Below are 21,502 nucleotides of genomic sequence, written 5' to 3'. Positions count from 1 at the left end.
TTTTTTTTTTGTCTGACCAGTAATTCCAGGCGATCGCAACCAAGTTCAAGGAAGCGAGGTTCGGTAACCGTGTACCGAACCCTCCATCTCTCCGGCTGTTGTTCCTGCTTGACGATGAGAATTTGCCTGTTGAGCGCAACATCTTCGACTCGTCCCCCGCGCATGAATTGTTTGAGGAGCTGAGCCACAAGGCGAATTTCTTCGTCGCTCGCAAGCTCCTCGCTGCCATGCCGGAGAAGGCATTGCTTCGTCGCCAAGCTACGCCCATCCCTCGTCGTTTCCAGACCTTCGTCGAGAGGATGAACAGGCTTGGTTACGAGATCGATCCCACTAGCAGCGGAACTCTGCAGTGCAGTCTCTTCAAGGTGGAGGATGCTGATCTTCGCAAGGTAAGAGGCACTCTTCCGGCGCCAGTCTGGTTGGGGCAATCGGATTAATTGACTGTTGAACAGGGTATGGAAACCCTTTTGATCAAGTCCATGCAACGTGCCAAGTACTACGTGGCTGGTAATGTGCCGGAGGACCAGCGCCAGCATTATGCACTGAACCTCCCGATCTATACTCACTTCACTAGCCCCTCGCGACGCTATGCGGACATCATCGTTCATCGCCAACTCGAGGCTATTCTGTCAAATGGGGCCGTCGAGTTCACTGAAGATGTCGAAGCGCTTCAGAAGACAGCGGATCAATGTAACAACAAGAAAGACTCCGCCCACAACGCTCAAGAGCAGAGTGTGCACATTGAGGCGTGCCGCACGATGGACAAGAAGAGGCAGGAGATTGGCGGTGACCTTATCAGCGAGGGAGTTGTTATCTGTGTGTACGAGTCCGCTTTTGACGTTCTCATTCCCGAATACGGCTTCGAGAAGCGTGTCCACTGTGACCAGCTGCCACTGAAGAAAGCCGAGTTCCGCAAGGAAGAGCGCGTTCTTGAGCTGTACTGGGAGAAAGGCGTGCCGTCGTCGGCCTATATTCCCGAGGATGAGCGTCCAAAGGCAACCAACACCCGTGCCGCTCTGGCCGCCGCGGAGGCCGAGGCCGCCAGAGAGCGTAGAGAGAGGGAGGAAGCCCAGCGCAAGCAGACGGAAACGGGCACCATGTCGACCGACGATGTGGATGCTCTTTTCGATGATGATGACGACATTTCTGAGGTCACCGAGATGGCGGCTGGCGTTTCTCTGAACTCCTCCGTGGACCGTCCGACCCAGAGCATGCCTCCATCGCCGACCCGGAATGGTCCCGTTGAACCCGAACAAACTCCTCACCGCACTCGCTCGGACCCGAAGCTTGCCATCAGCGCCAGTGAAACTCCTGAGGCCAAATTGACGAACAAAGAGAAGTATCTGAAATTGTTCAAGCTTCGCGAAGAGGATGGGGAATACATTCAGGATGTGACCGAGATGACTCGTGTGCCGATCATTCTGAAGACTGATCTAACCAAGAGCCCTCCGTACGTGCCTAAAAAAAAAGGCCCCCTTGATGAATGATGAGTGAATGATACTGACCTGTGATGATAGATGCTTGACCATTCGGTCCGTGAACCCCTACGCCTTGTGAAGCCACGCATGAAATGTCAGCCACATGTATATCTGTTTCCAAGCAACGACCCTCGGTCACGCCCATCTCGGTCTCACCGAACGAACCGGCCCCTACATGTGATAGTCGATATAAGTAATTCTATAAACACTCGCCGTCTCGACACCTTACCTTTGTCGGTGCTTATCCCTCTAATCAACCAGTTTTTAATCTTTGTGCCTATTCTAGTGGTTTTTTCAATTATCTTTCCTGTGATATTCGTTTGTCCAGTTTACATACTCCCTCAGACCGACGGTTTCGGTGGAAGAGATTCCATGAGCCCTGGTCGCGTTTAATTGTTCCACCTGTGGAGACAGGTGTTATGCCGGTGGAAAGAAGAGAAAAAGAGAATTTTTTTTGTACAAGCTTGGACGTGCAGTTGAATATGGGAAAGGGCAATTGATTAGAATGTGTGGGAGAAAGCGTCCAACCGACAGAGAAAGGAGGAGGACGGAACGTATAAGTATTGAGTTGCAAAATTATAGTGATGGAGGAAGATTGTCTGCAAAGGTGCTATTTTCCCTAATCCTCTGGAAACAATAACACCGGTTTTAGAGAATTGCATATGTTCTACAACACATTACCCCTGTCTTCGCTTGGGTGATTTGCATCTTCTAGATATGATGACTGCAACCTTTTTTACTCCCTGGACACATGGATATATAGATTAGACCTGCTGTCTGTGTCGATTTCAAAGAGCAGAGAAGAGTAGGGTAGACAGGATAGACGCAGAGAATGAACGCATGCATGAATGCAGCCATCTTGACGGTCCAAAGATGAAGGAAGGGATCTTAAACAAAAAAGAAATACCCCATTTGTGTGATAGTACTGTATAATAGTAGTCAAGCAAACCGCAGAGTCAGACCTAAGTTATGTAACCAAAATCCCAATCTCAATCCTAATCCCAATCATACTCTCCCGATAATGGCCCCTTCCAATCTATCTATCTAATCTATCTATCTATGATGCCAGAATCGATTATGCTCGTGGAATTAACTAATAACGAAAACGAAACAAAAACAAAAGAAAATGAAAGGGAAGGGGAAGGGAAGGAAGGTAAAGGAAGGTAAAGGAAGGTAAAGGATACAGAGAACCTGCATCCCAATATTGCCATGTCCCATCCAGAAATGCACTGGTCTAATCTATCCTATCCCTTTTGGTTCTTTTTTGTTGTCTTTGGTCTATCGCCAGGTTTGTCTGTATGTCTTTCGTTCCAATGTCATGAAGTCGTTCAGTCATTCATTCATTCATTCATTCATCATTTCATCGTCGTCATCGTCATCATCATCAAAATCGTCAACGTCGTCATCAATATTAAGTCTTTCCCTTTCTTTGTCTTCCGTCTTTCTCGCCCGCCTAATAAAAGAAAAAAAAGAAAAAGAAATATTTGCACCGCTGGGAACGAGTGTCATAGTAAGCAGGATGGATGGAAATCAGGCCGAACAATATACAAGCTGAGACCAAAGCTAAAGCCTGCGAACGCCAACTCTGGGTTTGGCTTTCGTACTCGACGAAGCGGCCTTGCGGGGAGGACCTGAGATCGGTTTGGTGATCTTATTAGGTGCCAGAGGTTTTGTGGCTATCGAGGAAGATGATGATGATGATGACGATGACGACGATGATGTACCAGCATTCTTCGGGATGACTCCTCCCGCGGCTGGCTCTTTTGAGCCCGTCGTCAGGCTCGTTCCCAGGTTCTCCTTCCCCTGGCTCACGGAGCGATTGTTAGGGTTGTTGGTAAGGCTTCCATGGCTGTCTTCGTAGATCGCGTATTGCGATTGAGAAGATCCTTGGGCACCAGTTCTCGAGGCTAGGATTGTTGTCGTGTTTGGAGACGGTACTCTGCTGGGACCGCTGCTCAGGTTGGATAACTTCGGAGACTTCCTCGGAGAGGAGCCGTCTCCCCTCTGTGAAGACGTATTGCTGTTGTTCGCTGCGATGTTCTTCTCTGAAGGAGTCATTCCATCATACATCGTCTCGTCTGTATCAGCCATGACTATGTCCGTATCAATCGGTGTTGCTAGAACAGATAGTGGCCGCTTTCCCAGGACATTTTTCCTGGGACTTGGCGGCGGGATGGTCACCGGAGATGGGGATAAGGACGGATCGTTCTCTTTTGAGGCTATCGCCGGGTCGTCGTCCTCGTCGTCTGAAACATTGGCCACCGAACCCTGCTCATGGGATTCTCGTTCGCCTTGACTCGACCGTTCCTGGTTCTGGGTGGGTTTCTTTTTCATGATCAAAGACGTTGCCCTTGTCGATTTGCGAACAGCAACCGGTTGCAGATCTTCCTCCATGCGGATCGCCATTTGTGGATCTTCGCCTCTTCGCTTGGCTTCCATGACCGCCTCTTTCATTTCTGGTGGTATCGGAGCATGAATTGACGTCATGAGCTTAGCCTGACGGGCGAATGCCTCATAGTCTTCCTGCAACAAGGCCCCTGCTGCCGAGTTCAATGCGGAGTCTGGATTTGGATGGATCAGGAGACACGAAATTGTCTGATCAGGTCAAGAAGTATTAGCAAGTTTCTATGACAGTCAAGACCTCTCCGGATACTGACAATTAATATATCTCTAAATGTCAACTTGGGCTCCCAGTCTCTCTTGAGTGTGTCGACACACACAGCGCCCGTCGATTCCTCCACATTCGGATGCCATATACGGGTTTTAAAGAAAGCCTTCGGTGGGCTCTGCGGGTAGTCTTCCGGGATTTTCAGATGCAACCGCCAGAGACCGCCTGAGTATGGCGTTCCATACGGTCCAGTCAGAAGAACCGTCAGCTGGGTTAGGTCGTCGCCTGCCGAAGAGTGTGCATCTGAGCTGGGGAAAAGGTAATTTGGAGGAAGGTCGGAATTGTGAAGGTCGGCATGGTCCGCGACGAGGCGACGCAAGTTCGAGACCTGATCATAGTCGACGTTAGCTTTCGCATAAACAGGTAAATCCTGTTATCGAGTGTATTGGGTGTTTTCACGATTGTGATTATGTCCTTACCATGATGAGTTTTGACGTTGCAGCTTGCAACGTCAATGAAAGTAAATATATGTAAACGAGCTCTCTAGGTCACGTTGCTTGTCCTGGTCGTTGAGATGCTGCTGGTCCCTGTCTCAAACGACAACCAATCCCAAAATAAGATAAGCGGCTCAATTTTCGGTAAATAGTATTCGTTGCTGTACGTCACGAAGCTCTATAATATTAGCACAGGATAAGATCGCGATGATAGTTAAGATGATGCTTATTGCGCAGGTTGCCCGGGAAAAGCGGTTGTTTTGGGCCTCTGACGTGGGCCAGGACGGTCTAGACGCTAGTCCTGATACGGACAACAACAACCTTACGCGTCCGTGGCCGCCGAAAGAGGAAAGTCACCTGAGACGACGCGCTCCTTTCGCGTTTTGGTTGTTTGCGTTGTTTGCCTGGCTAATTACTTTACCTAGACGGGTATGGCGCTGTCATCCCTTGCCTTCTCTATCAATCACAGCAGCAAGATGCAAGGAAAAATACTCATTATTGAGGTTTATACAATGAATTTCCGCCAGGATCCAGTTCGGAATGCCTACGAAGAGATCCAGTTGGCTACATTTTATACCATATTGCAGTTATGGCCGAACTATCGGCGACAATACCATAAACCCTTACTCTGAACAACGAAACAAGCCAGGAACCCATTAACCCTTCATTAAAATTACTATTGGCTTTTGTATACAGGAAAAGATGCATGTACACAAGGGGATGGACTATGTCCTGTCGAATTGATGCCTTTGTTGCACCGAATCCGGGAGCAGGACAAGCCCACCCCGAATTGTATGGCACTATTGCCTAAGAAGAGAAGAACCACCACAAGAAATTGTCCAAATCCCAAAACCACAAAACCCCCCAGCTCATTACTTCATGGTATCATGCAGAGTACAGCAGGAAGTGAGGTGATTGCGGGATGAGCCGCTCACAGGAGGGCAGCGACGGCGGCACCGGCGACGAGGCCAACGCCAAGAGGACCAGCGGTGGCCATGGCAGCACCGGCCGAAGAGGAAGAAGACTTAGGCTTGGAAGAAGAAGAAGAGGAAGAAGAGGAGCCAGTCTCAGAGCTGCTGGACGCAGTAGTGGTGTCAGAGCTGCTCGAGCTGCTAGTAGCGGAGGCGCTCGCTTGAGAAGAAGAGGCGGCAGCCTTGGAGCTGGCCACGGTAACGAAGCTGCTAGCAGAGGGCACCTGGACCGGGATGCTGGAAACGCCAGCAGGCAGAGAGGCAGCAGGGTGTTGCGAAGTCACCACGGCGGGCTGAGAAGTGACAACAGCGGGCTGAGAGGTCACCACCTCCGGCTGGCCGGTCACGGCACCCAGCGAGTTGGTCTCAGTGAGGTACTGGGTAGCGGGGTTAGACTACAGAGCAGCGAAATTAGTCACAATCAGACCGATCTCAGGCGATACTCACCACCTCACTAGGAGACGCAGAGTGCTGGGCAAGAGCAGCAGCCGAGAAAGCGAGGGTAAGGATGGAGGAGCGCATCTTGAATGTTTTTCTTGTAGTATAAGGCTCGCAACGACCTCGGTGATGACTGATTCACGGCACTGCTGTCGAGACTGGTGTCAAGGGACTGAGGAGAGGAAGTGGACGATGCTGGAGTCCGGTCGCCTTTAAATCAGAGGACCAGTTGTCCAGTGCAACAACCTAGCAATGCTTGTGCCCTGCCACATCCCCTGCAAATGTCAGTTTATGGCCAGGGACAGGCAACTCTGGCGATGGGATCCACCCGCCAAGGGCCATGTTTCTCCTCCGCAGGCCAGCATTTTGTTGGCTTTGTCCCATACGAGCCAGCAGAGTGTCTCTGATTGACGTCTCGCATTCGCTGCTGGTCCAGTCGAGACCACGACAAGATCCCAGCCCTGCACGCCCCCCGCGCCCAATTTAGTGTGTGGATCTCCACCTTGATTCGTTTTCCGATCCTCCTGCCCGGGTGGCGCTGTTCAGCCTGCGTAAGCGGCCTAGTTTGCTTCGACAAGTTTCATCTGCGCGTTTCTATCCTTCTGTCCTAGTCGCTAGCCGCATACGCGTTTGGGCTGAGCATAGTATCGCCATCGGTGTCGCCATCGGGGCGATGCAGCTGTCGTACGACAACCCGTTTCGAAAGCGAAATTGTATTACACCGACCATAAGAGCCTCAATGGGTTGTCTCTTGGCTAGATAATCGTAACGAGACGCCATACACACAGGAGACCTATAGAAAGGACCTGCAGAACGCAGGGGTAAAGGAGAACTGCATGATAGAAGGCAGGAGTAGGGAAGGGCTTGTGTTGCGAACACAGGAGACGGCAGCTGTCATGCTGCTTCTCGTGACACCTCAGTCAGTGGACCAGTCATATGCCACTGTGCTGCACGGCTATAGGTCCCTGGGGACCAGGTAATAATATTGCTCCAAAACGATCATGATCAAGCCACTCGCAGCCAAGATTCCCTTTCTTTTTCCCTTTCTTTCTTAGGGCCTCAGGCAATAATAACTGCATCGCTATCTAATCTCCTTACAGCTTCACGTTAATTAAGATTTGCCCTGGACATGGATGAGATGATTCGGGCGTGTTTGAGATTGCTCCCCGAAACAAAAGCCCTGAATCGTATCAGATCGATGGCACCATCGGTAAGAATAACATCACTCTTTTCATTGTTACCCGGGTCCTGACATTTTTCTTTCATCATCAACATCATGAGGTACACTAGAAATTAAGGTGCATGGCCAAAGTACAGTGTAACAGGGTACTCCGTACATTACAAGTGACTCCACGACTGAAATTACCTAATTACCGTAGGGGAGGTACCTCGGTACCTAGGCAATTGTTACTATTGGAGAAGAGAACAACAGGAATCTTCTAGCAGACGCGATTGGACCTGCTGTCCATGGGCTAGACTTCGTGGTTGGTCCACGTACGTGCGAGTGTCGCCTCCCTGTGGGGGATGGCGACCGATAGTCTTATTAACATGGGCTTCCGTTGTCCAGGGTAAAGTACAAAAAGTAGGCGGTAAAGTAGACCGCAGAACCATAGAACCAGCGGTGGAGCTATTATGGACACGATAGAATAATGAGCTGGTTGTTGATTCCTGCCAACGGCCAAGTTGCCATGTGATAAAAATAGCTACACTGCTGGCGGTCACACAGCCCTGAGCTGCTGAGATAAGCAACCATAGAACCCTCAATTTGAATTAGGCGTCCCGTGGCGCAGAACGGTGCCGTGTCTCTGCTGGTCCGAGCAGCGGCCTAATAATGGCTCGCTAACACCCTTAGGACGGTGATATATGTAGAGAGTACATAAGTGAGTGCTGCTATCTGCCTAGGTACATATTGGAGTCCTCACGGAGTAAACCTGATTGTTAGTAATCATGATGGCGAGAAAATATGCAGAATTGGAATTGGATTGTGCCGAAAATTGAATGGCATCCAAGTATTCATGTGGATATCATATCCGCAGTAAATGCCGAAGTTATATTTATATATATATTTCCTCATATATTCCCCAGGTCTTTCCCCCTCCTACATGGACACACAACACGTATGCGGAGATGACGATGTTGATCTGCAACTAATCAAGTCCAAAGTTCCTTAACTCTATCATCCTATGCACGGAGTACATGTGACCAGTGTATAGTTTCTCCAAAAGGGCCAAGCACAGTGGAAGACTCATAGGTATTTTCCGACCACCTAGATGCCCTATCATATGATTCATATCGTTTATTATATCATCTATCCTGTTCTTTGCATCTAGACTTAGCAATAATCAGCGGGAGAGAGATGCTACATGAGGCTTAAAAAAGAACCTTCCATTGGGTGAACACAGTTTCCAAAAAAAAACAAAGCATGATGCAATCAGCCTGGTCCCTATCAGGGATGATTATCAGCCAACGAAGGTGCCAATGACACCAGTTTGGTCCTGGTGGTAATTTGTGCGCTGATGCTGCCATATTATGGACGGCCTCTGATCTTCAATCTTTTGTCACATGATATGGCAATGACCTTGCATGTGCAATTTTCAGGACTGCTGTTGCAGTGTTGCTAGCCTAGTCCTAGAACTCCAGGTACTCCAATTCAACCCAGGTTAATGGTTCTACCTCATGCCCGTGTTAAGGCTGCAGCAGGTGTCACGAATCGTTGACAAAAGCTGCGCTATAGACAGACACTTAAATCAACCTCCGGTCCGAAACTGGGCAGGAGTCTCTTGTGCCGAACCACAGACCGCTGATTGAGCATGACTGCTGGCTCGTAGGTTTGGTCAAACACACAGCAGGTACACGTCGACCTCCGAAGGCTACCGTAATGACTCCCTTCGGACTGCTACACGGCATGGCTCCTCCATCGACCGATCTTTGCCGTTGGGTAGAAATATTATTGTCATAGGAAACTTCATTTCTTTTCACCATTACGTGTCGACATAATGTACTGTACAATGCGAGAATCGATCGGCCAGGCTGTTTGGACGAATAGCAGCAGCACCAATCCGTGTCACCCCTTAGTCGAAGTCGACTCTTCTTGACTGCGCATCCAATCTGCGAATTCCTTTCGACTTGCCTGGCAAAGACAAGGTCAGCACCAGGTTAATTCCATCGATCCAAAAACATTCGTCCAACTGGAAACCGCAGGCCTCAACTGCAAGGAGACTCTGAAGTGAATCAAAACTCACCCTCACATCCCAAAACCCAATCCTCTGCTCAAGCCCGCGGTATGGATTCTTCCGACCACCTTCTCGCTCAATCTGTCCCGCCCACGCGCTCCAGGTAATCGGCTTCAGCTTCTCTGCTCCCAGAACGAGGCCGATCGAGACCAGGACGACAGCGACAAGCGTCTCAATCGTGATATCTAACGGGAGGTCAGGTGAGAGAGATGATGATGACGACGATGACAATGAAGCGGGAGAGCGTCCGGCATTGCTGTACAGAGTCGAGTGCTCGTGTGCGGAGTAGGCGCTGGTGGATTCGCGAGATGTCGTCAGTATATGTCATCGTCCTCAGTAACGAGTAATAAGGGAAATAAGGTAGAACTCACGCATGAGCTAGTAAAATGAGACCAAAAAACGTGATCACACGGGAAAAGAACCCCATTGCGTTCGGGACAGCTGAGCTGGCTTGAAATAAATGTTTGAGGTGATTGAAATCAAATTCCCAATCAGATCTCTGCGCCTCTGCTTTTAGGCAGCTGGATCTGAGCAATCAATTGGGATCCTGTTCGCAACCACACTTCAAATATAAGAAAAAAGGGCCGCGCTGGGATCGGATCTATTCAAGGTTGATTGATATGCAGCCTGCCTGTTCAGAGGACGTCCTACGGAGTATGCGGGTACTACGGATGCGGAGAAGACCGCATTGCGCAATATTCAACACCCAACTAAGACCGTTGTGATTGCCAGAACATGAGCTCGGAAGTCCTTCAGAACTGTGAAACTGGGGATGTATTACGCATGGATTGGCTGTTTTTTTTTCGACAAATCTTTTTTTTTAAATAAAAATTGAATTATTGCTGAGCAGCAATTTCCAATGTGGCGTGTATGGAGTAACCTTCGGGAGCGTGTCACCATAATCGTATTCGATTGGTGGGGTATTTACAACGGGCTCAAGTTGGACGACAACGCTGGGAGCAAAAAGACTCTCACGTCAAAAACCTCGTTTGCTGATAGCGAAGAATTTATGTATAATAAATCGGGGTCATAAAAATGTCTTTGTAAGCACGCTAGGTGCATAGTTTTGAATTTTTTTCGTCATCTGACCAGCTCTACACGCTGGTCACTGTCTAGATAAAAATAAAGGTCATGATACTCCATAATCCAGGAAAGGCATCACAGTCCATCCTCATCATTCCATCTCTCTTAGGTCATAAAAAAACGTCTCGTTTACAGCTTCTGCATAGCGGCCTGTTTGAGTCAGTTAGAATATGCTCAGATGGTCACCGACTCGAGCAAAACTTACAATGTCGGTAGACTGGACGTGGTCCTCGTCTTCCTCAATCTGCTGCTGAAGCTCATCCAGAGAGACCTTCTCGTCCTCAACGACCAAGTTGATCTGCAGCTTCTTGATACCGTAACCAACGGCGACGAGCTTAGAGGCACCCCAGACAAGACCATCCTTCTCGATGGCGCGAACGTTGGCCTCCATCTCCTCAAGGTTGGTTTCATCATCTGAAAAAAGGTCAGCCAACCGTGGTTCATGCTACCAGGTCTGGATGACATCTACTCACCCCATGGCTTCACCTCCAGGGTGACAAGGGACTTGGCGGCCTCCTTGGGCTTGCCCTCCTTCTTCTTCTTGTACTCAGCAAGGCGAGCCTCACGCTCCTTGACGACCTCAGGGTCTTCTTCCTCCTCATCACTGCCGAAGAGGTCGAGGTCATCATCGTCACCAGCCTTCTCCTTCGGGTTGGACGGAAGCTCCGTCGACTCGGGCCCGTAGGCAGTGTAAGGCTTAGAAGGGTCTCCCGGGAGGGTAGAGAACTCCGACTCGTAGGAAGCGATGTGCTTGTACCAGCGAGCGACGTGAGGGTACTTCTCAGCGTCAGGAGCGCCCGTGAAAGCCTTGAAGGTCACAACATCGGCCTGGGAGGGGCCGTAGCTAAGGATTTCGTCAGCACCTCATTATTCCAAATGCGACCTTTACAAGCAAGACAAGGACGACAAAAAGATCAGAGATGCGATTTCTCGCAATTGGGTGTAGTCATGCGGCGGTGTCTTAAGCCGCCTCCTAAACACGGACCAATTTTTTTTCTCATCATGGAACGAAGAAGAAGCGAAGCGCGCAAATCATATTCATATTGTAATCAGTTAGACGAGGAAGCAGGCACACTTACCCAACAATGTAGCTCCTGGTAGCCAGGAAGTTGTTGGCAACTTGGGGAAATGGTTAACCTAGCTCTGAAAGACAGGCAAGAAGTGAACGAGATTAAATAGCTTACTAGTAAGGCCAGCGTCAGAGGTAAAGTCGGTGAAACCCATTGTGAACTAGATCGAGAGTGGCTAAAGAAAGAGAGGACACGTTAGACAGAAAGTAGCGGTGGGAGGATGGGGAGAACAAAAAGGGAGTCCAACGTGTCTAAATTTTAATTTTGGGGAGAATTTTCTCTAAGCGGCGTGGATGCCCCTCCTTCGCCCTAAGGGGGGCTGTTCACGTGATCCGGCCCAGACGGGCTTGGCACGGAGCTCCCGCCACTCAAAGGCTCGAGCTTTCCAGAACGCTCGCCGACTGGCCGAGAGATAGCACCGATCTTGTTATTAAGTCTTGAAGTATTTAATCTACCACCATTATGTACATTCTTTTCTTCCTACAACCATAACAATCGTTTCTTGCACGACTATGATGTCTACAAGGTTACAGATCTCTCGGAGCCGGCTGTGCCGGCCGTCTACCCTTGGATCGTCGTACAGAGTCCCGGCCGTGCAAAGAATAGGTTTCGGGCAAGCTTTTCGGTCGCAACTCTCTTCTCCGAAATCCGTTTCTCCTGCGATCTCTATCTCTCGTCACTATGCCAACGGCCGACCGAATCCTCCAGGCGGTACATACCGGATGAACTTGGGTGGTGAACCGGAAAAGCCAGCGTTGGAGCAATATGGCATTGATCTTACTGCGAAGGCCAAAGCTGGGAAGCTCGATCCCGTCATTGGAAGAGACGCAGAAATCCATCGAACGATTCAGGTCCTCTCGAGACGCACGAAGAATAACCCAGTGCTCATTGGCGCGGCTGGTACCGGAAAGACTGCCATCCTGGAGGGTCTAGCACAACGTATCGTGGGCGGAGATGTGCCAGAAAGCATCAAGAACAAACGTGTCGTTGCGCTGGATCTTGGTTCGCTCATCGCAGGAGCAAAGTTCAGAGGCGACTTTGAAGAACGACTGAAGGCGGTCCTGAAGGAGGTAGAAGATGCGCAAGGTGGCGTCATTCTCTTCATTGACGAACTTCACACTCTGCTCGGGCTTGGTAAGGCGGAAGGAAGTATCGATGCAAGCAATCTCTTGAAGCCTGCCCTGTCTAGAGGCGAGCTGCAATGCTGCGGTGCCACAACCCTCAATGAATATCGGTTGATCGAGAAGGATGTCGCGTTAGCCCGTCGTTTCCAGCCCATTCAGGTCGGCGAGCCATCGGTGGCTTCCACGATATCCATCTTGCGAGGTATCAAAGACAAATACGAAGTTCACCACGGTGTGAGGATTACAGATGGTGCTCTCGTCGCTGCCGCAACCTACAGCAATCGTTACATCACCGACCGTTTCCTTCCTGATAAAGCCATCGATCTGGTAGATGAGGCTGCATCAGCTCTTCGCCTGCAGCAAGAATCAAAACCGGATGCGATCCAGGAGCTTGATCGAGAAGTTACCACAATCCAGATCGAGCTCGAGTCGCTTCGGAAGGAGACCGATGTCACAAGCAAAGAACGCCGTGAGAAGTTGCAAGAATTGCTGAAGACGAAGCAGGAGGAGGTCTCCAAGCTCATGGAGATCTGGAACAAAGAGAAGGCAGAGATTGAAAGTATTAAGCAAACCAAAGAAGAGCTGGAACGGTCACGGTTTGAACTGGAAAAGGCGCAGCGTGAGGGTGACTTCGCGAGAGCTGGAGAGTTGCGATACTCCATTATTCCCAGTCTCGAGGCCAAGCTGCCAAAGGAGGGCGCTGAAGTCAAGGAGGGCCAGACTCTCATTCACGATTCCGTCACTGCTGATGATATCGCGAATGTCGTCTCTCGCACCACTGGCATTCCTGTCAGCAAACTGATGGCAGGAGAGGTGGAAAAACTGATCAATATGGAGGATACCCTGAGACAGTCCGTCCGTGGGCAAGACGAAGCCTTGGCCGCCGTGGCCAACGCAGTCCGAATGCAGAGGGCAGGTCTCAGTGGAGAAAACAAGCCGTTGGCATCTTTCATGTTCCTTGGTCCAACTGGCGTCGGAAAGACAGAGCTCTGCAAGAAAATGGCCGGTTTCCTTTTCTCCACCGAGTCTGCGGTTATCCGGTTCGATATGAGTGAGTTCCAAGAGAAACATACCGTCAGCCGTTTGATCGGAGCACCTGCTGGATACGTCGGATATGACGACGCTGGCCAGCTTACCGAGGCTGTGAGACGAAAGCCCTATGCTGTGGTGCTCTTTGATGAATTCGAGAAGGCCCACCGTGATATCTCGGCTCTATTGTTGCAGGTCCTTGATGAAGGGTTTCTTACCGATTCTCAAGGGCACAAGGTCGATTTCAGGAACACCATCATTGTTTTGACTTCCAACTTAGGAGCTGATATCCTCGTTGGGTCTGATCCTCAGCAGTCCAAGATATCCGAAGATGGAGAAGTCTCTCCCGAGTTGAAGAAGGCGGTCATGGATGTGGTGCAAGCATCATATCCTCCAGAGTTCCTCAACCGGATCGACGAGTTCATTGTCTTTAAGAGGCTGTCCCGGAGTGCCCTCCGAGATATCGTTGAAATCCGACTCAAGGAATTGCAGTCCAGACTCGATAATCGACGCATGACGTTGAAGGTTGACGAGGAGATCAAAGAATGGCTCTGTGAGAAGGGCTATGATCCCAAATATGGTGCTCGTCCACTCAACCGTCTGATTTCTAAGGAAATCGGCAACAAGCTGGCAGATAAAATTATCCGTGGTGAAGTTGCTTCTGGGGACACGGCACGTGTGAAGTTTAATTCCGACAAGAGTGGTCTTGAGATTGTTTCTGAGGCGTAATTGGGACGGCTAAGGAGTTATGCGGTTGTTATTTATGCATACAATACAATCATGATGCGGCGCATTTTGTTACGATTATTTGGGTATATGGGGTTTTGTTGCGGGTATTGCATATGTGAGGTTTGCAAAGTGTATAATATGTTGTACTATATGAGTCTCCGCTCAGGACGAGCTCCTCTCTATATAAAAAAAATCTAATGTAACTAATGCTACTCATGTACATATAGAGAAAACTAAGGTCTCTTCTCTTCCTGCAGCTTGAACATCCCGATTAGGTTAGGTTATACAACCCGAAACTGGAACTATGACAATGATCAGGTGCCGGCAGAGTGTTCCGCTGCTTGCTTCCTAATCTATCCAGTTCATTCTGATCCAACTGACAGGATGTCTTCTTCCAAAAGAAAGAGAGATTCTGTGTTTAGCACCTCTTACAACCCATCCTCTTTTCGCCGACGTTTCCAAGGAGGACGCGATGAGGAGACTCGACTGCCTCAAGACGACTACTCGTCAAATCGCTCCCCTAGGGTTTCATTTCCTGAGTTACAACGCCTACCAACCGACTCAATTACAGGATCGGTTGATAGGAGACACGTTGAACAAGGTCCTGAGGAGGATTTGGATGATGACCTTGAGCAGGTGATCATGGCCATAGACATCAAAGAGCACGGAACCGTAGGTTGCTGTTACTACGTCGCTCAAGAAGAGAAGCTCTACATCCTTGGTGATGTCCAATTAGGTGGCAAAGAAATCATTGAGACGTGTTTGTTTCCCTGATCACCCTATGAGTCCCCAGTTACTAACATTCGCTTGGTATCAAGTGAAGTTAGAGGTGAAGCCAACTACAATTTTGAGTTCTACTCGTGCAGATGAAACTGCGATATCGGCACAGCAGAGAAGAACAGCAGGTCGTGACGAGAATTTTGTCCCCTGTTTGTAGCATTTCATACTGACTCCTCCATTTAGACGCACAATTCCACCTCCCGTATCAGGTCGATATCCGCCCAGCACAAGAGTTCAATTGCCAGAATGCGAAAACTAAATTGGCAGCCTTGGTGAACCCAGACGTCATACAGTTTCTGGTGCCAAGTGATGGACTGACAGATGAGCAAATAACCGTGGAAAATGCGGGATTTACTTCCCAGAAAGAGAAGCTTCTACGTCTGGCTAGTCACATCGATCTGGAGAATACCGTGTCTCTAGGATGTGCCGGCGCCATCCTCACTTACTTACAACGGCGTAGGACCAGCGAATACCCTTCTGATGGCATTTCTGGCGCTTTTAGGGTGCGGTCCATTGAATCGTTTACTCTCAAGGGAACCATGTGAGTTGTCTCGAGATATAATATTAAATAATTGTTAACCGCCAAAAAGGTCTATCAATGCAGATACCCTCTCGTCCCTTCAAATATTACAATCTGAGTCGCACCCAAACGCCTTCAATCAGGGGCCGGGGAAGACATCCTCTCGTTCAAAGAACTTTTCTCTATATGGGTTGTTCTATCAGCACGTTCTTACTCCCCAGGGGAAGACTCGACTTAGACAGACATTTCTTCGTCCTAGTATCGAGCTCGATGTCATAACTAAGAGACATGACATAATCGATATCTTCTCCCGACCTGCCAATGCTCCTGCATTACAAAAGCTCAATTCAAGTCTGAGGGAAATCAAGAACCTTCGTCCTCTGATGACTAACCTCCACAAAGGCTTAAGCAATGGAAGCGGAAAATTTGGAGGGTTCAAAAGTACCGTTTGGGACACTCTTTTGAACGTAAGTCAACGGAAAGGTTAGAATTAACAAAGAATTGACAATAGATTACTATCAGTTTACCTTCCATGCCATGGATATCCAGGAGACACTTCGAGAGGTGGTTGGGGCGGACTCATTAGATTTCCGAAACAAGGCAAGAAAAATGCGGTGTCATGGAGGGCTCCGAGGCTAATATATAGAAGGTTCTCAGGGCTCTCGACGGTGCAAGTCTCCATAGTGTCGGAAGGATGATCCACGAAACGGTATTCCACTCAAGAATAGGGTTTCCAGCTGGACTGACGTGTATATAGGTCGACATTGATGATTCCAAGGAGCAGCAACGAACCATTGTAAAGCCAGGGGTAGACCGAGAGCTAGACCTTTTGAAAGATAGATACAATGGACTGGATAGTCTGTTAAAGCGGGTTGCGATCGACATCGCGAAGACTATTCCAGAAGAACTTGAGATCGACGTGAATGTGATATACTTCCCTCAACTTGGGTTTAATATCGCCATTCCTTTCGACCGCACAGGCCGCGCGGCATATGACGGAGGCGATGAGCCCTGGGAACAAGTTTTTACAACAGAAAACAGAGTCTACTTCAAGGATTCTCGGATGAAGGAAATGGATGAAAAACTGGGTGACATGTACGGGTTGATTTGTGGTAGGCTACGTACGATGATCTGGACGAAGCATCAAATATTAACATCCTAAAGAGAAGGAGATTGAAATCGCGCACGAACTTGCTCAGCGGGTACTTGAATATGAGAACATGCTTGTGAAAGCGTCAGACGTCTGCGGTGAGCTCGATTGGTAAGTTGCGTGATCGAGATCTGCAGGATGTCTGCTAAGAAGTGCTAGTTATCTAGCGATGGTGCAAACAGCGAGTATTTATAAGTTCATACGACCGAAGATGACTATGCAAAACATGATAAAAATCAAAGGTGGCCGGTAAGACTCCTTTAACGACGCTGCTTTACCCTTGCTCACGATCTCGAAGCCACCCTCTGCAAGAACTTACAGTTCCATCTTACGTTCCGAACGACACCTTCATCGTGGGAGGCGCTGGCAATTCAGATGCGCTACAAAAAGATACTTCTAATGAAGCAGGCTTACCAGAAGGTCCGAGTATGTTACTATTGACTGGACCCAATTACTCGGGGAAAAGCATGTATTTGAAGCAGGTATGGACCTTAGAGACGTTTGAAAAAGGGTCTTGCTCAGAATCGAAAGGTTGCTCTGACAGTGTACTTGGCACACATCGGGAGGTGAGATCCTTGATTTCAAATACAATATTGTGAGACTGAGAGAAACCTCAGCTTTGTGCCAGCTCAAAGCGCCGAAATCGGGATTACGGACAAAATCCTTACACGAATTACTACACCAGAGACAGTTTCGAAGGTAAGTCCCAAAGCGGCTTGTTCAGGACCGCTACTGACCTGGACCAGATCCAGAGTACATTCATGATCAATTTACAGCAGATTTCCCTAGCTTTGAAACTTGCAACTCACAGGAGTTTGCTGATCATCGATGAATTTGGCAAAGGAACTGATTTGAACGGTCAGCGTGGTCTTCGTCATTGGATTCTTCTCACTGACTTCTTGACAGATGGTGCGGGATTGGCTTGTGGCATATTCGAATATCTTCTGAACCTGGGCGATGAAAGACCAAAAGTGCTTGCTGCGACTCATTTCCATGAGATATTTGAAAATGGATTTCTTAGACCCAGACCGCATTTGGGTTTTGGACACATGGAAATCCGAGTGGACGAGAACGCTCACGAGGCCGGTGACCAAATAACTTATCTCTACAAGTTTGTGATACCATTGCCTGTTAAGGCGTTGAACGAGAAGACTAACGATTTGACAGCTTTCTACCGGGCCGTAGCAATGAAAGCTTTGGAACTTTGTACTTGCCCCTACTGTCTCCGAAAACAACTTTCTACTGACAAGAGGTGCTTCCCAGCTGCGCCGCCATGAATGGCATCGACCCGGTCATAGTTGCCAGAGCAAATGAGCTCACTGCACTCTCCGCTCGAGGAGAGGACCTGGTAACTGCCTGCGCCAAAATGTCAAAAACAGAAACAGATGCGCTGGAAGAAGCGGTGAGTATCTGTATAACGTGAAATTTCAGTCTTCCTGACCTCCACGTGGAGGGAACATCTAGTGCTGACTGGGTTTACGGCAACAGGAGCTAATCGCAAGGAAATTTCTGGAAATGGATCTTTCACCCAAGTCCCCGCGGCTGGATAGTTTCGTATCCCGGGACGTCCGGAGCGAGCTGATGGCTTTGTTGGGAAGGAATATTGTTCAAGAGGGAGGCGAACACTAGTTTCAAACAATAATGATGGAGACCGGATTTTCACCGTGCTTACCTTGCTGTATGGAGTAACAGACCGAGTAATAGTTAATCAGGGCCCAGGGTTGAATTGATCACTCCATGTTTTCTCCACCGGCCAAACTCCGCGTTCTCCATAGTCTCGGAGTCTCCACTTCCCCACACGTCACGACTGGAGCTCTCCATAGCTTCAGCAATCAGCATATATATACTATTTGAGGTTGATCAAACATTTATGGTTTCCCCAGAAAAAAGAAGGACTACCCCGCAAATACCTTTATCATGTCGAAAGAAGCAGCAATCGCCCATGAGGAGCGGTCCTCAGGGCAATATGCAACTCCGTTTGTGGAAAATGCGGCTTTGGAGAGGAAGTGAGTTAGGGTTTTGATGTTCTGCTCAGGAAGAGTGAGCGAGACTTATTATGAGATCACAGGATTTTGTGGAAAGTCGACCTGCGTCTTATTCCGCCCTTGTTTATCATGGTATGTCAAGCTCACTGTGTACCGTGGGATCATGCGCCCTTACTGATATGTTACCCCGACAGTACATTCTCAATTGTATGTGTACTACCAATTACTAGCAGAAAGACTCCAAGTGCTGATCAGACAATCTTAACGGGAAGACCTTGACCGAAACAAGTACGCAGGTATTCTTGTCGATAGTACGACGAATTAGGCTGAGAATTTCACAGCATTGGAAATGCGAAGGAGGCCGGCATGGCGGACGCTTTGCAACTCAGCTCCTCTGATTACTCGCTTGCCGTCTCTATCTTCTTCATCGGATACCTTCTCCTGGAAGTCCCCAGCAACATGATTCTTAGCCGGACTAGGCCCAGCCTCTACCTCCCGGGTCTTATGGTGGGTCTGCCTTTGCACTCTCGAATGGACTACACACGGATACTAAAAGCTTCGATCGATTAGATTGTCTGGGGCGCTATGGTGTAAGAGATTACTTCTAGAAAGAATATGTTAGATTCAACAACAAGTCTGACCGCGAATGTTGCAGCATTGGTTATACCGGAGTCAATACGAAAGGTGGTCTGATCGGTCTCCGATTCTGCCTCGGTCTGATCGAAGCTGGCTACTTTGTAGGTATCATGCCGTGATGGAGGATCCAGCATGCTAACTGCGCCAACAGCCCGGAGTTCTGCTTTTCATGAGCAACTGGTACAAGAAGGCGGAACTGGCTCGTCGATTCTCGATCTTCTACTGCGCGTCCCTTGTGTCTGGCGCCGTTGGTGGCCTCATCGGTGATTACCCATACTCCATCTTGCTGCTCCGTAGTTCCAATACCTAACAATATCTAGCCGGCTTGATTGTGGACGACATGCAACATCGTGGAAGTCTTCCCGCATGGAAGTGGCTGTTTCTGAGTAAGTCCGGATTCTCGCGTTGATCGGACTCTGCTGACGGTTCTATCAGTTGAGGGTGTCATCTCAGTAGGATGTGGCATCATTGCCCTGTATGTTCTTTCTCGTTAGTTCAATTACACAACGAGTAACTATCTGACCTTTCTACAAAGATTCATCCTGCCGGATTTCCCCGCTACAACGAAATGGCTCACACCAGAAGAGCGAGAGTACGCCATCCGTCGTCTGGAGCAGGACCACAATTCGAGTCGAGCGGGTGACATTACTCATCTGCAAAGTTTCTTGTATGCAATCAAGGACTGGAGGTAAGAAGTCGCATTAGACGTAAGCAGGTTATCCGCACTGTCAGTTAACACTGCGCAGGACTTGGCTTTTCATGGTTGCTCAGAGTCTGTGCACTTGCGCTGGCACAATCACCTACTTCATCCCAACCTTGATGGCCGCCCTGGGCTATAAGGGTATGGATGTGCAATACGTGCGTGATCCTACTTCTTACATTGTTTTTACCGGGTCCTGCTGACAGTGCTGCAGATGACAATTCCTATCTGTAAGAAAGAGATGCCACATTGTCCCCTTCCAGCCAATTTCTGACGAATTAATTTGCTTCAGATATGGTCGCGCTGGTAATCGTCCTCGTGTGTTGCTTCTCTTCTGACATGCAGAATGAGCGGCCCAAACACATCATGGCTATGGCCACCATGTCCACTGTTTCTTTGATCATCGTTGCAGCTGTCAAAAATTCCAAAGTCCGATATGCGTTTCTGGCATTTGGTAGGCTTCATCAAGTGTCTTGCATAATGCTTTCACTAACTCTCTCAATTTAGGAGCTGCCGGGATCTGGTGTTGCAGTCCTTTGACTCTCAGTTATCTATCGAACACAATCTATCGGCCGGCGGAAAAGCGTGCTGTGGCTATTGGCTTTGTGAAGTATGTACAGTACACACATTGAAGCCCTCTGCTCTCTTACTAATAGTCATTTTTACAGTGCCTTGGCAAACCTATCTTCTGTCTAGTAAGTCCTCCAGAAACTGCGGGTTTATAGCATCCTGACCGTGTTCGCAGTGGATCCTACATCTGGCCCTCCAATACTGCGCCGGCGTACATCCCCGGCTTCTCGGTGAGCACGTCGCTGATGTTTGGCTGCATTGTTACTGCACTTCTCCTCATGGTCCTTACGAAGAGGTATCCCTACGAGCTTACGCGAGATGGAGGTGGCGAAGAGCGGGTACACTCGGGTGAGGTTAGCAGCGGAGAGGTATGAGAATGGTCACAGGGGATTATATGGAGATGTATAGCAGATTTAAACAATAGATGTATGGCGTGTATTATGGGTCCTGCACCAACCAGGACTGCTGGCATAGAATTAGAAATTGCCCGTTTTGAGCCCAATAAATTTATAATACCTCATCTCTTCAACCTGATTGAAAACATATGAAGACAAGCCTTCCAGGTCTTGTTTCCTTCGGCTGATTCGAAGAGAAAATACTTAGTCTATGCCAAGGGTTTTCTACAAGTACTTTGAGATAATCTACTTCACAGACGAGTTTCCTAACCGTATCCCTTTAACCCTAAAGCCATAATTCTCGCCATTTCCCTTACCTGGTGACAGTGCGCAAAAACGGTAAATCAATGTTTTATACTCTGTATGCATTGATCGCTTCAGGCGAGTTGACAGCTGCAGGAAAAAAGTCCGAGGGTCGGAGAAGGTCCGATGGCCGGGGAGAATGTAGGTTCTGCCTGGCTGGAAGGAACCAATCACCCGTGCTTTCCCGGGCTGACTACTTACCCAAT

The 21,502-nt window shown here is 48.8% G+C and overlaps 8 protein-coding genes across 8 annotated transcripts; 4 read left to right on the top strand and 4 right to left on the bottom strand.

Moving 5' to 3' along the window:
• Positions 1-29: 29 nt before the first annotated feature.
• On the top strand, positions 30-1,557 carry T310_9999 (Exosomal 3'-5' exoribonuclease complex; the record flags this gene model as incomplete). The annotated part of the gene is made up of 3 exons (XM_013467586.1): positions 30-389; positions 453-1,450; positions 1,518-1,557. Coding segments are annotated over 3 exons (1,398 nt in total), but the record flags the coding sequence as incomplete, so codon positions are not given.
• A 1,265-nt stretch (positions 1,558-2,822) lies between these two features.
• On the bottom strand, positions 2,823-4,568 carry T310_9998 (Uncharacterized protein; the record flags this gene model as incomplete). The annotated part of the gene is made up of 4 exons (XM_013467585.1): positions 2,823-2,905; positions 3,083-4,073; positions 4,136-4,516; positions 4,566-4,568. 4 exons carry the CDS (start codon positions 4,566-4,568, stop codon positions 2,823-2,825), a joined length of 1,458 nt encoding a protein of 485 aa, XP_013323039.1.
• A 943-nt stretch (positions 4,569-5,511) lies between these two features.
• On the bottom strand, positions 5,512-6,073 carry T310_9997 (uncharacterized protein; the record flags this gene model as incomplete). The annotated part of the gene is made up of 2 exons (XM_013467584.1): positions 5,512-5,946; positions 5,999-6,073. The coding sequence occupies 2 exons, from the start codon at positions 6,071-6,073 to the stop codon at positions 5,512-5,514; spliced, it is 510 nt and encodes a 169-aa protein (XP_013323038.1).
• Positions 6,074-7,351: 1,278 nt separating this feature from the next.
• Positions 7,352-7,938, bottom strand: T310_9996 (uncharacterized protein; the record flags this gene model as incomplete). Its single annotated transcript, XM_013467583.1, has 3 exons — positions 7,352-7,385; positions 7,488-7,722; positions 7,896-7,938. The coding sequence occupies 3 exons, from the start codon at positions 7,936-7,938 to the stop codon at positions 7,352-7,354; spliced, it is 312 nt and encodes a 103-aa protein (XP_013323037.1).
• A 2,496-nt stretch (positions 7,939-10,434) lies between these two features.
• Positions 10,435-11,529, bottom strand: T310_9995 (Elongation factor 1-beta; the record flags this gene model as incomplete). Its single annotated transcript, XM_013467582.1, has 5 exons — positions 10,435-10,455; positions 10,511-10,719; positions 10,779-11,149; positions 11,385-11,424; positions 11,490-11,529. The coding sequence occupies 5 exons, from the start codon at positions 11,527-11,529 to the stop codon at positions 10,435-10,437; spliced, it is 681 nt and encodes a 226-aa protein (XP_013323036.1).
• Positions 11,530-11,890: 361 nt separating this feature from the next.
• On the top strand, positions 11,891-14,257 carry T310_9994 (Heat shock protein/chaperonin HSP78; the record flags this gene model as incomplete). The annotated part of the gene is made up of 1 exon (XM_013467581.1): positions 11,891-14,257. The coding sequence occupies one exon, from the start codon at positions 11,891-11,893 to the stop codon at positions 14,255-14,257; it is 2,367 nt and encodes a 788-aa protein (XP_013323035.1).
• A 384-nt stretch (positions 14,258-14,641) lies between these two features.
• T310_9993 (DNA mismatch repair protein Msh5) lies at positions 14,642-17,984 on the top strand (the record flags this gene model as incomplete). The annotated part of the gene is made up of 11 exons (XM_013467580.1): positions 14,642-14,929; positions 14,994-15,186; positions 15,221-15,578; positions 15,628-16,024; positions 16,315-16,669; positions 16,722-16,818; positions 16,867-16,956; positions 17,006-17,189; positions 17,239-17,273; positions 17,325-17,406; positions 17,454-17,984. 11 exons carry the CDS (start codon positions 14,642-14,644, stop codon positions 17,982-17,984), a joined length of 2,610 nt encoding a protein of 869 aa, XP_013323034.1.
• A 640-nt stretch (positions 17,985-18,624) lies between these two features.
• T310_9992 (uncharacterized protein) lies at positions 18,625-21,094 on the top strand (the record flags this gene model as incomplete). The annotated part of the gene is made up of 15 exons (XM_013467579.1): positions 18,625-18,713; positions 18,769-18,824; positions 18,887-18,899; positions 19,034-19,199; positions 19,301-19,433; positions 19,649-19,714; positions 19,764-19,803; positions 19,864-20,016; positions 20,075-20,186; positions 20,243-20,258; positions 20,321-20,482; positions 20,536-20,642; positions 20,685-20,723; positions 20,754-20,966; positions 21,023-21,094. 15 exons carry the CDS (start codon positions 18,625-18,627, stop codon positions 21,092-21,094), a joined length of 1,437 nt encoding a protein of 478 aa, XP_013323033.1.
• Between the last annotated feature and the right edge of the window lie 408 nt (positions 21,095-21,502).

Source organism: Rasamsonia emersonii (assembly GCF_000968595.1).
Source record: "Rasamsonia emersonii CBS 393.64 chromosome Unknown ctg1118621762331, whole genome shotgun sequence".
NCBI lineage: Eukaryota > Fungi > Ascomycota > Eurotiomycetes > Eurotiales > Trichocomaceae > Rasamsonia > Rasamsonia emersonii.
Note: the sequence above shows the minus strand (reverse complement) of the source record. Positions and strands in the feature narration are given on the sequence as shown.